The sequence below is a fragment of the Panthera onca genome, chromosome A3 (assembly GCF_046562875.1).
Source record: "Panthera onca isolate mPanOnc1 chromosome A3, mPanOnc1 haplotype 2, whole genome shotgun sequence".
Lineage (NCBI taxonomy): Eukaryota > Metazoa > Chordata > Mammalia > Carnivora > Felidae > Panthera > Panthera onca.
The window spans coordinates 67120954-67134108 of record NC_138341.1 but is presented as its reverse complement, the minus strand read 5'-3'; the positions used below and the strand labels follow the sequence as shown (position 1 = coordinate 67134108).

Here is a 13155-nt window from a genome sequence, read left to right as displayed (position 1 = left end):
AGCCATTCCCCAAAAAGCATGGAAGTCAGTTATGTGCTTCAAAGGGGCTGATGATGGAAAGGATAGTCACAGCCTTTTGGTTAAAATTAAGCAAGTATGGGGGCACCTGGGTGGTTCAGTTGATTAAACATCTGACTCTTGATTTCAGCTCCAGTCATGTTCTCAGCGGTCATGAGTTCAAGCCTGGCGTTTTGGAATTTTCTCTCTGCCCTCCCCTGCGTGCACTTGCTTGCACGATTTTTCTCTCTCCTGCTCTCAAATTAATTAAATAATTAATTCATTAATAATAAGCAAGTATGTTTCTCTGTTATAAATATTCCATCCCTTTTCAGTAAGCCATCTTCTGAAAATTTCAAGTTATTTATCAAAACCAAAAGACAGTGAATCTAGATACTTAAAGAAGGTATAGTCATGCATAATAATTGGTCTTAACTTGACTAAACAATGGAAGAGACTGACCAACGCCCAGAGACACCCAGCATATGTCAGCTGTGCCTCTACTGGCTGGCGTTGCAGAGCAGCCCTTGTCCTCACCAGGCCTTGAGCTTTGGTGGAGATACCTCTTGTGTCCCACCTCCCTGATAGAGTTGCTGTGCAGACAAAGTGCAAACTGCTGTTCGGATGCATGATGGTATTACTGCAGACACACCATCTTGTCAAATTCTGTTTTCAAGAAAGGTCACCACAGTAGAATTTCACCTACAGTTCACTGCTTCTAGGGATTGCCTCTCACTCAAGGTTGGGTTTTCTCTTCTGCTTCTCAATAGTCCTCATTTTCTAGGTGGTTGGCTAATTTTTCTCTGTGCCTGTGCGGACAAAGACTTAGCTGGCTAGATCTCACCCGGAACCACTTCTGGTTCCGGGGGTCTGTTCTGAGGACATTTTGGTAGAATTGGTAGTTCTGGGAGGCTTATTTTGGGAGTCACTTTAGCCCTTTCCGACTCCCACTCCTGCACTGACATGTAGACTTACCACACCCCCTCCTATGAGGGGCTGCTGGTTCTCTCTGCCCTTTCTTCACTTGGTTCACCACATTCCTGGTCTCTGGGCTGCTGACACTGCGAGTGCCTCAGGTCGACTTCCACTGGTCGGTATGAGTTGATGCCAGGCTGCCAGAGGTGGTAGCGTCCTCGTGTACCACCTTGGTTTCCACTCTGCCTACCACATCATGATGCTCGTTGCAAAGAGGCATCAATGAGGATTGCTTAACATGAAGGCCCTTATGTGGAGGAGTGAGGAGACCTATATTCTCTGTAGCTTTGTGGGTAGAGTGAGCCTTGCTGGGCCATAGAGACATATCTAGACTTGCTGGAGACACAGTTGGAGTTACCCAGTAATGGAGCAGACCCTTTGGCAAAATAAGGACTTAAGTTAGGATGGTGAGGTGGTGGGTGACTCTACATCTTGTATCATGGACACGTTTGTTTTTGTTTTAATGTTGTGCTAGAGGCATTATTACATGATTGAGAACCTAGGCTTTAGAGCCAGCCCATCTGGAAAGTTACTAATTCTACCTCATAGAGTGATTACAAGGATTGTAAAGCATGTAGATAGGTACCTGGGACACAGGAAGTCACATTAATGCTATTATTTTTTTAATAAAAAGGAAAGAAGCTGTTTTCTTCTGTATGACTGTTAACAACCTCTTGGCCATGTACACATACAAAGTTCCCCCCGCCCTTTCCGAGATTTTTAAATAGCTGGCCCAGGTGTGGTAGAAGGGAATTTTTTGCTTTTAAAAGAGTGTTGTTTTAGATAACTTTCAAAGCCTTGTTCTACCCTGAGAGCATATGGCTCCATGATCCTGGATCTCAGATGGTTTGAACTAATGAGAGTGCTGCTGTACTGGGGCAGCACAGAAGAAGCTGATAGTTACAAGCCTGGCACTTTGCTGTGCACTTTACCTCCTCTCATCTAATGCTGGAGCGACCTTAGGTCAGTCCCTCTAAATAAATAAATGGTGGGGGTGGGAGGGGGATGAACAAATACCTGAGAGACACTCACTGGGAACAGAGCTATGGAAGTGCCTGTTCCTTGGAGGCAGCACTTACCAGGTTATGGGCAGGGCTAGGGCGAGTGGGGGGCACTGAACCTGCCCCAGTGTCAGGCTCAGACATCAGCAGATGCAGGCATGATATGGCTTGGTTAACAGCACTACAAGGTCCTAAAAAGATACAAGGAGAACAGAAATGGCTTGAGGTACAGAAATGCCCAGTGTCACACTGGGCCCTACCCTTTGGTTATCCCGGAGGCAGACACAGCTGCTGCTGCTGCTGCTGCTGCTGCTCTTTCTTACAAGGAAGCAGTAAGCAAGAGCTTTGTGGAATGAGTGTGGTTGAGGGTAGAGAATTTCTCCTGCTGTGGCCAACATGCAGACCATCAGGCTCATAAAACCTTGGGTGTAGGCTAAGAGAATAGTGAAATGAACAGCACCCCAAGTCAGGTGTCTCTCTGGGGAGTGCAGTCTGAGACACTACAAATGCCAACTCCTTTTGGCAGAAGACCAGAATGTGTACACCAGGATTTCCCAACCTGGATACTACTGACATTTTGAGCTGGATGATTCCTGTTGTGGGTCCTGTCCTGTGCACTGTAGGATGCTTACCAGGATCCCTGGCCTCTACTCACAAGTTGCCGGTGTAGCACCCACCCCCGGGCGGGACAGTGTCTTCAGACATTGCTAAATGTCCCTTGGGGAATTGAGAACTACTGCTCTAAATAACCAAATCAATGTGGAGTTTGCAAGGGCTCCCTTTTCATGGTACCAGATTTGCCTCATACCCGTAGAGCTGAAATGGTCTCTTATTTCTCAGCTATTCCCACCACTTTCTCACACAGTTCTGGCACAGTGACAGCAGCTTGAGCTTGGAAACACGCCTCTGGACTGTCTTCCATCATCTGTGCCAAGGGCCTCCTGCTCCTCCTCAAGCAGGCATCTGGCTTAATCTGCCCCTGTCTCGTTGGGTTGTGAGTGCAGGGGTGATGTCATTGTGCCTTCCCAGGAAGGGTGGAACAAAGGACGGGGTCCCCAAGGACACACAACCTCATCCTCAGCTAGGCTGCTGGGTAGATTTCTTTCCTTCCCTTTCCCTCCTTCCGGCCTCAGAAGTGTTTGTTGTTCATAAGGCCCTCCATTGTCAGAGGACACACTAAGCTGACTGGACTTTGTGTCTCACTGCTGAGCCCGTTTCCTGCCCCTCGTGTGTCATAAGAGTGTTGGTTGTGGTCCAGTCCTTGGATGGAATCTTCCATGTCTTTTCCAGAGCAGTGGCGCAAGCCAGAGGAACTTAGGCTTTATGTGACTCTTCTAGCACACTTACGTGATCTGGGGCCTGCTCTTCAGCTGTGTGGGGAGAATAGAAAGAGGAAACAGGAGCGAGGACAAGAAAGCAAGGGCTTTTCTTTTCCTTTTGTTTTTGTTTAAGTTCTCTTCATCTTCTTTTCTCCCTCCTTCCTGGAGTTTCTGGGGATGGAAGTAGCCCTCCTCACACAGATCCTCAGCCTGTTTTATTTCCATTCAGTTCTCTGCCCCACCTATGACCTCTCTGCCCACTTCAGGGGGAGGAGGGTCTGGGTTCGACTATAACTCCCAGAACTGGGTAGTGTGGGAGTGTGCTTACTGTCTTGAGAAGCAAATCCTTCGAATCTCCTTGTTTGTAAGGGAACCTGTGAATTCAGAACCTGAAGGAAGCCAGGAGTATTTTTGTAATGTGAGATTTATCCAAAAGAGTGACGGTTGGCTGAGGAACACCTTTGTGCTTGTTTATTTAGAAATACCATAATCTAAGCAGGTTTTCATTTTGATCTTGTTCCCTTGATAGGTTGGGTGTGGTAGTGACTTTGAGCCCAAACCCTTGAATAACAGCTTCGAAACCCATCAAGGGCTTTATTAAAGACATTTTTAACTCCAGTGTAGCACATAAAATGTATTAGAATTTTTTGAAAAATTAGCTGTCCCTAAATACGTCTGAACCAGGAGTTACTTGCCATATCTGAAATGTACTTAATGTCTTTGTATTCTGCTTTGGACTTCCTCTTCCAAACAGCCAACCTTTGGCAAAAAATACAGCTCCCTGTGTCAGTGTCTTGAAGTTGCCATCCATCATGATGATTGTGTGATTAATAATGCATGTGATCTTCTCTGTGTGACCTATCATGATGTTATTGGTACAACTCCTTTTTCATCTGCAACTGTGCCCCTTACTACCGTTTTCTTGTTCCCCCAATCCTGCCCTTTCTGATCCTTTCTTTTGGGTTGGCTTTTGTCCCTTAAAAAGGCCTTCTTTTCTGCTGGATGGACTGTTCCTTTAGGGAAAGGCTGGGCAGGGAGGAGCTGCTCATTGCAGCAGGTGGCCAGCCGCCTCACCTGCCAGGCTGGCAGCAGTACAGGCTTGTCCTGTGTTGTCTCTGCCTGGCCCCCTTCCTGTGGAGGGATGGCTGGAGGCCTCAGCAAAGCCTTCCAGGCAGACTCCCGGGATATTCCGGCCAGGCCAGGAACCCAGTATCTCCAGGCCACCAGATACATGCCCTTGTCCACAAGGGTGGCTTTTTAGTTGTCACCAAGTGGTGGCGAAATACATAAAAATTATTGGGGTCTGCTCCCTTTTTTGTAGATTAATGCATAGACATCTTGGTGGGTTAGGGCTTACACTGGAAGGAGTAGATCTTGGGTCCTTTTGATGCAAATTTATGCTACAGAACCAGAAGTGGGGTGAGTAACTGGCAAAAGGGTATCTCTATAGAAAACAGTCAGTGAATATGAATGTGTACAGGGCATGTTATGTGGATCTCTGTTGAAGGTTTCAACAGCCTGTTGGGCTGATATGTCTAGAGTTTTAGGCTTTGAATTGGACAAAACTTGATCACTGAGGCTTGAAAAACTTAGTGTTGTTTCCTAGATGACTTGGATGTACTACTACTACACTTTAGACCATAAACTAGCAGTTGCCTTTTTTTTTTTTTTTTTAACGTTTATTATTTTCAGAGAGAGAGAATGTATGTGCAGTCATGAGTAGGGGGAGGAGCAAAGAGAGAGGGAGAGGCAGAATCCCAAGAGAGGGAGAATCCCAAGCAGGCCCTGTGTCATAAACACAGAACCCGTTGTGGGGCTCCGTCCCAAGAACCATGAGATCATAACCTGAGCGGAAATCAAGAGTTGGATACTCAACTGACTGAGCCACCCAGGTGCCCCTAGCAGTTGCCTTTTCAACTAATGGTTGTAGTTTGGAGATTACAGCTGTCCACTCCTCTTATAGAAGGGGACACTGAACACAGTATCTCAGCACATTTTTGGTGAAACCTTGGGCCCAGGCCCTGCTCTCCCAGTGCCTGGCCAGATCTCTTTGTACCTTACCACATTGACTGCCATTTTCTCTGTTGTTCATGGGTGTGTGATTTAGCAGGTGAGAGGATCATTGCAGATCAAGGTCATGAGTGAATGTGTCTTCTTCTTTTTTTTTTTTTTTTTTTTTTTTAATTTATTTTAATTTTAAGAGTGAGAGAGCATTTGAGGCGCCTGGGTGGCTCAGTCGGTTGAGTATCCGACTTCGGCTCAGGTCATGATCTCACAGCTCGTGAGTTTGAGCCCCTTGTCAGGCTCTGTGCTGACAGCTCGGAGCCTGGAGCCTGCTTCAGATTCTGTGCCTCCCTCTCTCTCTGCCCTAACCCACTCACATTCTGTCTCTGTCTCTCTCAAAAATAAATAAACATTAAAAAAAAATTAAAAAAAGTGAGAGAGCATGAGTGGGGAAGGGGCAGAGAGAGAGGAAGAGAATGGATCCCAAGCAAGCTCCACGCTGTCAGCCTGGAGCCCAATGCAGGGCTCTAGCCCATGAACCGTGAGATCATGGCCTGAGCCAAAACCAAGATTCGGACGCTTAACCGACTAAGCCACCCAGGCACCCCGTATCTTCTGATCCTTTGTATATGAGAGAAGCAATTTCTTCCTTTAGCTTTTTTACCCCATGTCCCTCCCTGTACTGTGTGCTTCCCTAATACTCACCTTTTGAAGGAACAATAGTAGTTGTAACATACACATTAGAAACTTTACCAAATGTTATGCTATGGGGCAGGGCTGGGCTGCACAGGACCCCACTGTGATCTGCTGTATCCTCTTGACTCTTCAACAGAGATGAGAGAAAATGAAATGAATGAGAGCAAGAATATTCTGCTGGTGGTACACGTAGGGGCTCAGATGTTCAAGGATTGTATGATTCTTACATTCCTCAAGCGTTTATCATGCTTCAGAGAAGCTAAGTAGCAGTTTCAGTTAGAGTTGAGTTTTCCTGTTCTTCCTTTGGCTGGCTCTTGTGACCCTGCTAGCACAAAGCTGCTGTTGCCATGCTGTGATTGATGGTAAAACGAGCTCTCTTCTGCTTACAGATGAGCGTGAAGCTGTGCAGAAGAAGACCTTCACCAAGTGGGTCAATTCCCACCTTGCCCGGGTGTCCTGCCGGATCACAGACCTGTACACTGACCTTCGAGATGGACGGATGCTCATCAAGCTACTGGAAGTTCTCTCTGGAGAGAGGCTGGTAAGTGGGAATGTTATTAAGTGACTTTGCATCATAGGCCGGAAAATGTTTTTGAAAAATCAAGTGTGGACTTGTGTTTTCTGATGAATTTTGCAGTTAATGACTAATATTTTTGAGAACGAGAATCTGGATAGGTGAGATGAGTATGTTGGGAAAAGCTCCTGTGTACCATTGTGAGTCTGGGTGATATTCTTGAATTGTAATAAAGCAGCCTCCTTCTGGTAATTTGTGAGGTTACTACCCTTGGTCTGAAAGATCTTGGCTGGTGTCCCCTGTTAAACTGGGCACAGCACTGGAAATGGAAGGGCCAGACATAGGCACTGGCTCCAGGATGAATCTGTATCCCACAAGATCATGGAATAATTTTAAATCTGTTTCTTATTGATTCTCTGGAAAATCTGAGCTGCTGTTACAAGGTGGCAGGAATTGAATTCAGTAGTCTTTGATGTTTTTTGCTTTCTTCCCTGCATACTTCATATTGTGGGGGTGGAAGGAGAGGCTGGTGTTTTGTCATCTTGGAAACTCAGCTTCTGATGAATTCACTGTGCCTTTTTGGGCAGGGGAATTGTCAGTCTACAGTGAAAATTCTCTTCCCATTTTGTTTCTCGGAGCTACTCTGGCTTTCTGTGATGTGACTTTTGTTTATGAACCATAAACCAGTCACTGTAACTGACCCAACAGGTTTTGTCTCGCCTTGGTTTGAAAATAGATGCTATATTGTACCAGAACACATGTAGTTCCATAGGTGGTGGTGGGACAGAGCCAAAAACTGACGCCCAGGGATAGAGTCCCACATCTGTACTGACATCACCAGGAAAATATGATGCTGGTGGTTGGCAGGGCTGCCAGAAAGCCTTATTTTTAACTTGAGCTCCACCCTGTAACTTGACAGCCGCATGGGTCTGTATGAAGACCGACCCACACACCTCTGACCACAGGCAAGGGGCTAAGGTTGTACCTTGCTCTATTATTAGCCTGCCAACAGAATTGCCTCTTGAGCCTGGGTGAAGACACAGAGTTTTCTCTCTCGCATTCCTATGTTCAAGAACAGAGCCCTTTAAAAGATAGTGAGGCAAGTCCTATCTCATCTGTAGTGAGTTTTGTCTGTGTGCTTTGTTCCCCAAGCATGCAGGTCTTGTTACCTCATCTTTGAGAGTTTGTGGGTCAAGCTAAACTAGAGAACTAAACTCAAGCTAAACTTGAGCTTCTGTTCCAGCCCATGATGGCTGCCTCACAAGTGGTATATAGGGTAGGAGTTGGGGCAGTTGGGCTCGTGTGGAGGGGATGTAAGACCCCTCATTTATTGCATTTTGATTTTTTTTTAATTTTTTTTAATGTTTATTTTTGAGAGAGAGAGAGAGAGAGAGAGAGCGAGCCAGGGAGGGGCAGAGAGAGGGAGACACTGAATCTGAAGCAGGCTCCAGGTTCTGAGCTGTCAGCACAGATCCTGATGCAGGGCTTGAACTCACTAACAGTGAGATCATGACCTGAGTGGAAATTGGATGCTTAACTGAGCCACCCAGGCGCCCTTGACTTGTTTTTTGAAGTGAGCCTGTGTGAGAACCTAGGATAGAATTACCATGATATGCACCTTTAAATATAGTTTTTGGTTTTGGTTTTGTTTTTCCTGTTTATTTTTTTGTTCATTTTTTGAATTTATTTTTTTAAGTAGGCTCCACGCCCTATGTGGGGCTTGAACTCACAACCCTGAGATCAAGAATTGAGTACTCTACTGATTGAGCCAGCCAGGCACTCCCTCCCCTTTTTTAAAATTTTAGTTTTAAGTGATCTCTACACTCAACATGGGGCTTAAAGTCACGACCCCAAGATCAAGAGTTGCATGTTCTGACTGAGCCAGCCAGGCACTCCTAAATTTCACTTTTGTAACCAGACATTTCCCCCTACTTCTCAGACTTTTTTCCCCCTTCTTCTTCAATGTTTAACTTAGTATGATTATTTTATTTTATTTCATTTTTTTTTATTTTTTATTTTTTTTATTTTTTGGAATGTTGTTTGGAAAGTAGCTAAAAAATCATTAAAGGTCATATGGATGGAAATTAACTTGAACTTTTATTTTGGTTCCAGTAGGGTCGAGTCTTCCAGGCTCTAGGGAGCAAAGTATTCACCTTTGAAGGTCCATGGTTCTTTAATACCAAGAAGATCGTGTCCTTGATAATGTCCACATAATAAATGGGGTCAGTCCCATTGCCCTTTATTCTGAACAGGGCAACAAAAACTTTACTAGGGAAAAAGAAAGCAACCAGCAAAGCATAATTCTTAGTTATGTGTGGGTCCCACTCCTCTCTTTATTTGCTGTTAGCAATACTTTTTTTCTTCTTCTTTTTCTTTTTCTTCTTCCATTATTCTTTTTCTTTTTCTTTTTCTTGCAGTCATCCAGAGGCCTAGGAGAGTAGGAATGGGGAAAAACAGAAAATGGGAGCCATTTCCAACCTCTTAGGCAGTCAGTGCTAGAAATGGTGTTTAGCAATGACATACCCCTTTGTGAAGCCCCAAGTGCCTTGAGTTCTTTCATTATCTGTTCCTCACAGCCAACCCTGATTATAGGTTGGGCAGTCTGATTAATCTTCTTACTCCAAAAATAAGGGTACCATAGATAGAGTGAGCTAAAACTCTTGTTCATTCGAACTGAGACTTTTTAGCCTGTTTGGCCCCATGGTTTGTTTGTTTCATGGAACTTTCTGGGGGGGGACGCAAACTACTCTCTGCTCTTGGCCACGGAGGCTGCCAGGGACTCAAGTTAGAGACCCTCCCTGCAGCAGATGACCTCTCTGAGGTCTGGCCCCAAAGAATCCTTGCATATTCAGAGTACAGAACTAATGAGGTGTGGTTAGAGCTTCCAGGCTTGGGTAAATTCTTGTCCACAGCTAAATGTGTATGGTCAGATAGCATTTAGTCAGCTCTGGGCTTTCTGCGCCAGTGATCCCAAACCCTGTGTAACATTTTTGCCCTCTATCTGGGCCTATATCTCAGTCAGCATTTTAGCCCCAGCCCTTATCATCAGGTTGACGGTGGGTAACAGATGAATATAGGAGGAACTAGAGTATTTAAATTTACTAGAGTAGAGTATTTAAATGTAGATCTATGGAGCCAGTTCATCCTTCTTTACAAAGGAGAAAGTTTGATTTTTATTGAGTAAAGTTCAGAGAAACAACAGCTCCAGATAATTCTTACCCTAATCCCATCCTGCATTTTGACTCAATAAAATTTTAGTTACATTTGAGCAAGTATCACACAGACATTCGGGTTATCAAGGCACTTGACTCTGCTGTATTGGGAGTGTCAAGAGAGCAGAAATCCCTTTCTGTGGTCTAGGCTTGGACAGAATCCGTGTCTGGAAATGTCCCTTTGTTTGCCTTAAATATGTCAGCCTGTGGAGCATTGAGGAAACTTTGAGACTGAACTAGGAAGCTTCTCTTACTTGGGTGGGATTGGGTTGATGACAAAGAAAACCATTTTTTTCCTCAATATCTTACTCTGAAATGACAGTGGCTTATAGCTCTTCATAAAGGTGTTGCTTTAACATTCCCTTAAAAATACAGACCCACCCTTAACTTTAACATCACCTGAGCAGATAAATGCTGTGAGCACAGAAGCCGTGCCAGTCATTCTGTCAGTGGTCTCAGATCTTAGGGCCTCAGGAGTAATGCTGTCAGGCTCGGACTTTGGTGAAGTGGGGCCCACGGGTCATAACCCAGGGTTGAAGCTTGCCTGTGCCTGCCCCCTTTCCTCCATGGGCCTCAGCAGTGGGGGATGGTTCTAAGTAAGACTGCCAGCTTTCTGCCCGGTTCCTGCCACACAGGGCACTCACCTCTGACCCAGAGAGGACAAGGTTTTCTGAACACCTCTGCCTGCCATTTCCAATAGCAGATATCACTGGTTTTTGCTTGCCTGTTGTTTTCCTGATACTCGGTCTTCTTACTCTGTTAATCAGTGTCAAAGAAGAGAAAGCAACAGCAACAAAAAGGATTTTTTTTTTTCTTTGCCACCGTTAACTCCAGAACAGGCTGAGCTAGGTGAGGAAGATAGATTTACCACGAGATTTGTTAAGCCTTAAATCCCACATTGAACTGCTCTGAGTTTTGCATAAAGCCTTTGTTGGGAGAGCCATACTGGCATGTATTGTTGAAACGGGATTTTGTGGACTGGCCACAGAACCTACCTGTTGTTTGTAATATTGTTTGTTTGGGAGTATTTGCTTTTGTTCTAAATATGGCCACAGAAGAAAGCACCATTAAGTTGCAGTCTAAATTGCACAAATGCAAAGAGCGAATTAATAGTAATAGGTACATATGATCAAGTACCAAGTGAATGGTCCCAGAGTCCTAGAGTTCAGAAGGGGAAACCAGCCTTTTGGATGGCTTATCAAGAAGCCATAGCAAGTGGGTGGGGTTTCATCGGGATCCAGGAGGAGGGGTTTAGGTTTAGATGGCCCGAGGAGATAAGGGTCAGATGTTTGCTGTGAGGGAGAGTGAAGGAGCAAATTTGGCAGTGGGCATCAGGAAGGAACTGGTGTAGGAAAGTATCCTGGCTAAATTGGGGATTGTTTTTGGAAAGAGTGATGATGGTAACTTGAGGGTCTGTTGCTTTTAGTTTGTACTGTCACATGCATGATCTCACTGAGTTCTCACAGTCTAGTGAAGTGGACAGTTAGGCTTTATGAAAGAAATAGGCAGAGGTGACCAGGATCTTGCCCAAGGCCAGTATCACTAGTAAGTAACAGAACGTGGACTCCAGTCCATTCTCCTGTTTATATTGGTGCCTTCCTTTCCCTCTGAGCCCTGCTAAAGGGAAATGTTCACTGGGAGAGGGCCCAGCCAGTGAGGAGCCAGGTAGGACCTAATGGAACACAGTGTGTTGTTTCTTGATTGATTTTAATTGGACAAGAATCATCTATACTCTTATTAAAGCTCAAAACTTGACTGGGAACTTAGGGTGAAGTGAGTTGGGCTGTGTATTGTATTAGAGGAGACTGGAATAAATGCTTCCCATCCCACCATCTATATTAAGTAGAGCTTTTGTGTGTGGTGGAACCATTTGTGATTAAAAGAAAGACAGGGGCACCTGGGTAGCTCAGTCGGTTGGACGTCCGACTCTGGATTTCGGCTCAGGTCATGATCTCACAGTCATAGGATCGAACCCGCATCAAGGCCCTGTGCTGAGCATGGAACCTGCTTGGGAGGATTCTCTCTCCCTCTCTTTCTTCACCTCTCCCCCACTTAGACTCTCTCTCTCAAAGAAATAAACATTAAAAAAAAAAAAAAAAAAAAAGGCAAAGACATAAGTGTCAGTCACAGTGGTAGGTGGAGACCAGTTAGTGTGTTTTCTCCATTTCCTCTTCAACTGAACAAGAGACCAGGAGGCATGTTAGTAAGCCTTGCAACCTCTAACATATACATTGTGTTTTATAGCTGGAAGTTCATCCCTTCATACTAAGAAAAAGCAACCGGCCGGGCCATCCAGCTAGTGTGTGGCAGATAGAAACCTAGAGTCTGCTTCTTCCACTTCCCAGGGCTGGTTCTCTGGTCACACTGCAACCCTTGGAGAGCTGTTGCTCCAGGTGGCTTCAAGGTGACTTTGGAAACCCATGGAAAGTATCTGAGGAAGTAGGGGTTACCAGGGTGGAACAGCATGGCCCAGCTCCCAGGGGGCCTCCCAAACACCCTGCCAGAAATCCTCCCTTATGTTTTCCTCTTTTATTCAAGGAGGCGAAATTAGCTCTAGGAAACATTTGTTTTCTCTTTTCTATCTCTAGACTCTGACAAAAACGCTGCCATTGTGATTATTCTGTAGTTCTGCAAATCCTGATGCCCTGCAGGGTATAATAGATTCAAACTCAAGGACGGGCAGACAGTGGAGGCAGAGTGGTGGCCTGGACACCATCCAGCTCCTTTGTTCTTTAAAGGCATTGGGTCCACTCAGGCAGATTTGCCCAAGGCCATACCGCTTCTCAGAGGCAGAGCTTGGATAAGTTGCTCTAATAAGCAATTAGAATTGTGTTGTCAGATGCTAGAGGTGGTTCTTTAGCCCTGTAATTTCTACTCTTTCCTTGGAGTCTGAAAAAAGATGGGTCTGGGGTGAAATGTAGGATGGAGCTGTGGTTGAAGATTTGGGACTGGAAGGGACCTTGGGAAGGGAAACAGGAAAAGTGCCTGCAAAATACAGGAACATGGGCCGTGTTGTGGGAGGAGCAGGAAAGCTTATTTTTGTAAAGTTTACTTATTTTTGAGAGAGAGTGGGAGGGAGGGGGGGGGAAGAGAGAGAGAGAGAGAGAGAAAGAGAGTAAGAATGAGTGGGGGAGGGGCAGAGAGAGAGGAGACCAGAGAATCCCAAGCATGCTCCACACTGCCAGCGCAGAGCCTGATGCAGGACCCAAAATCATGAACCACGAGATCTTGACCTGAGCTGAAATCAAGAGTTGGATGCTTAACCGGCTAAGCCACCCAGGCGCCCACCTTGTTAAAATGATTTCCAGGAGGATCTGTAAAAATAGGCATTTCCTCAGAGGAACCTCTCCCCCCCCCCCCCCCCCCCCCGCTGCCGCCGCCACCACCACTTGTTTCTGAGTCACATATGGGTCTGGTATTGATCCTTGTCTCCACAT

The 13155-nt window shown here is 45.5% G+C and overlaps 1 protein-coding gene across 5 annotated transcripts in view; it reads left to right on the top strand.

Annotated features, from left to right (window-relative positions):
- SPTBN1 (spectrin beta, non-erythrocytic 1) overlaps positions 1–13155 on the top strand; it is a 199342-nt gene that overhangs the window by 119161 nt on the left and 67026 nt on the right. For all 5 annotated transcript variants that reach the window (XM_078444476.2, XM_078444477.2, XM_078444478.2 and 2 more), the window contains one exon: positions 6382–6533. In XM_078444476.2, coding sequence (XP_078300602.1) covers positions 6382–6533 — 152 coding nt within the window. The remainder of the gene's footprint in view (positions 1–6381; positions 6534–13155) is intronic.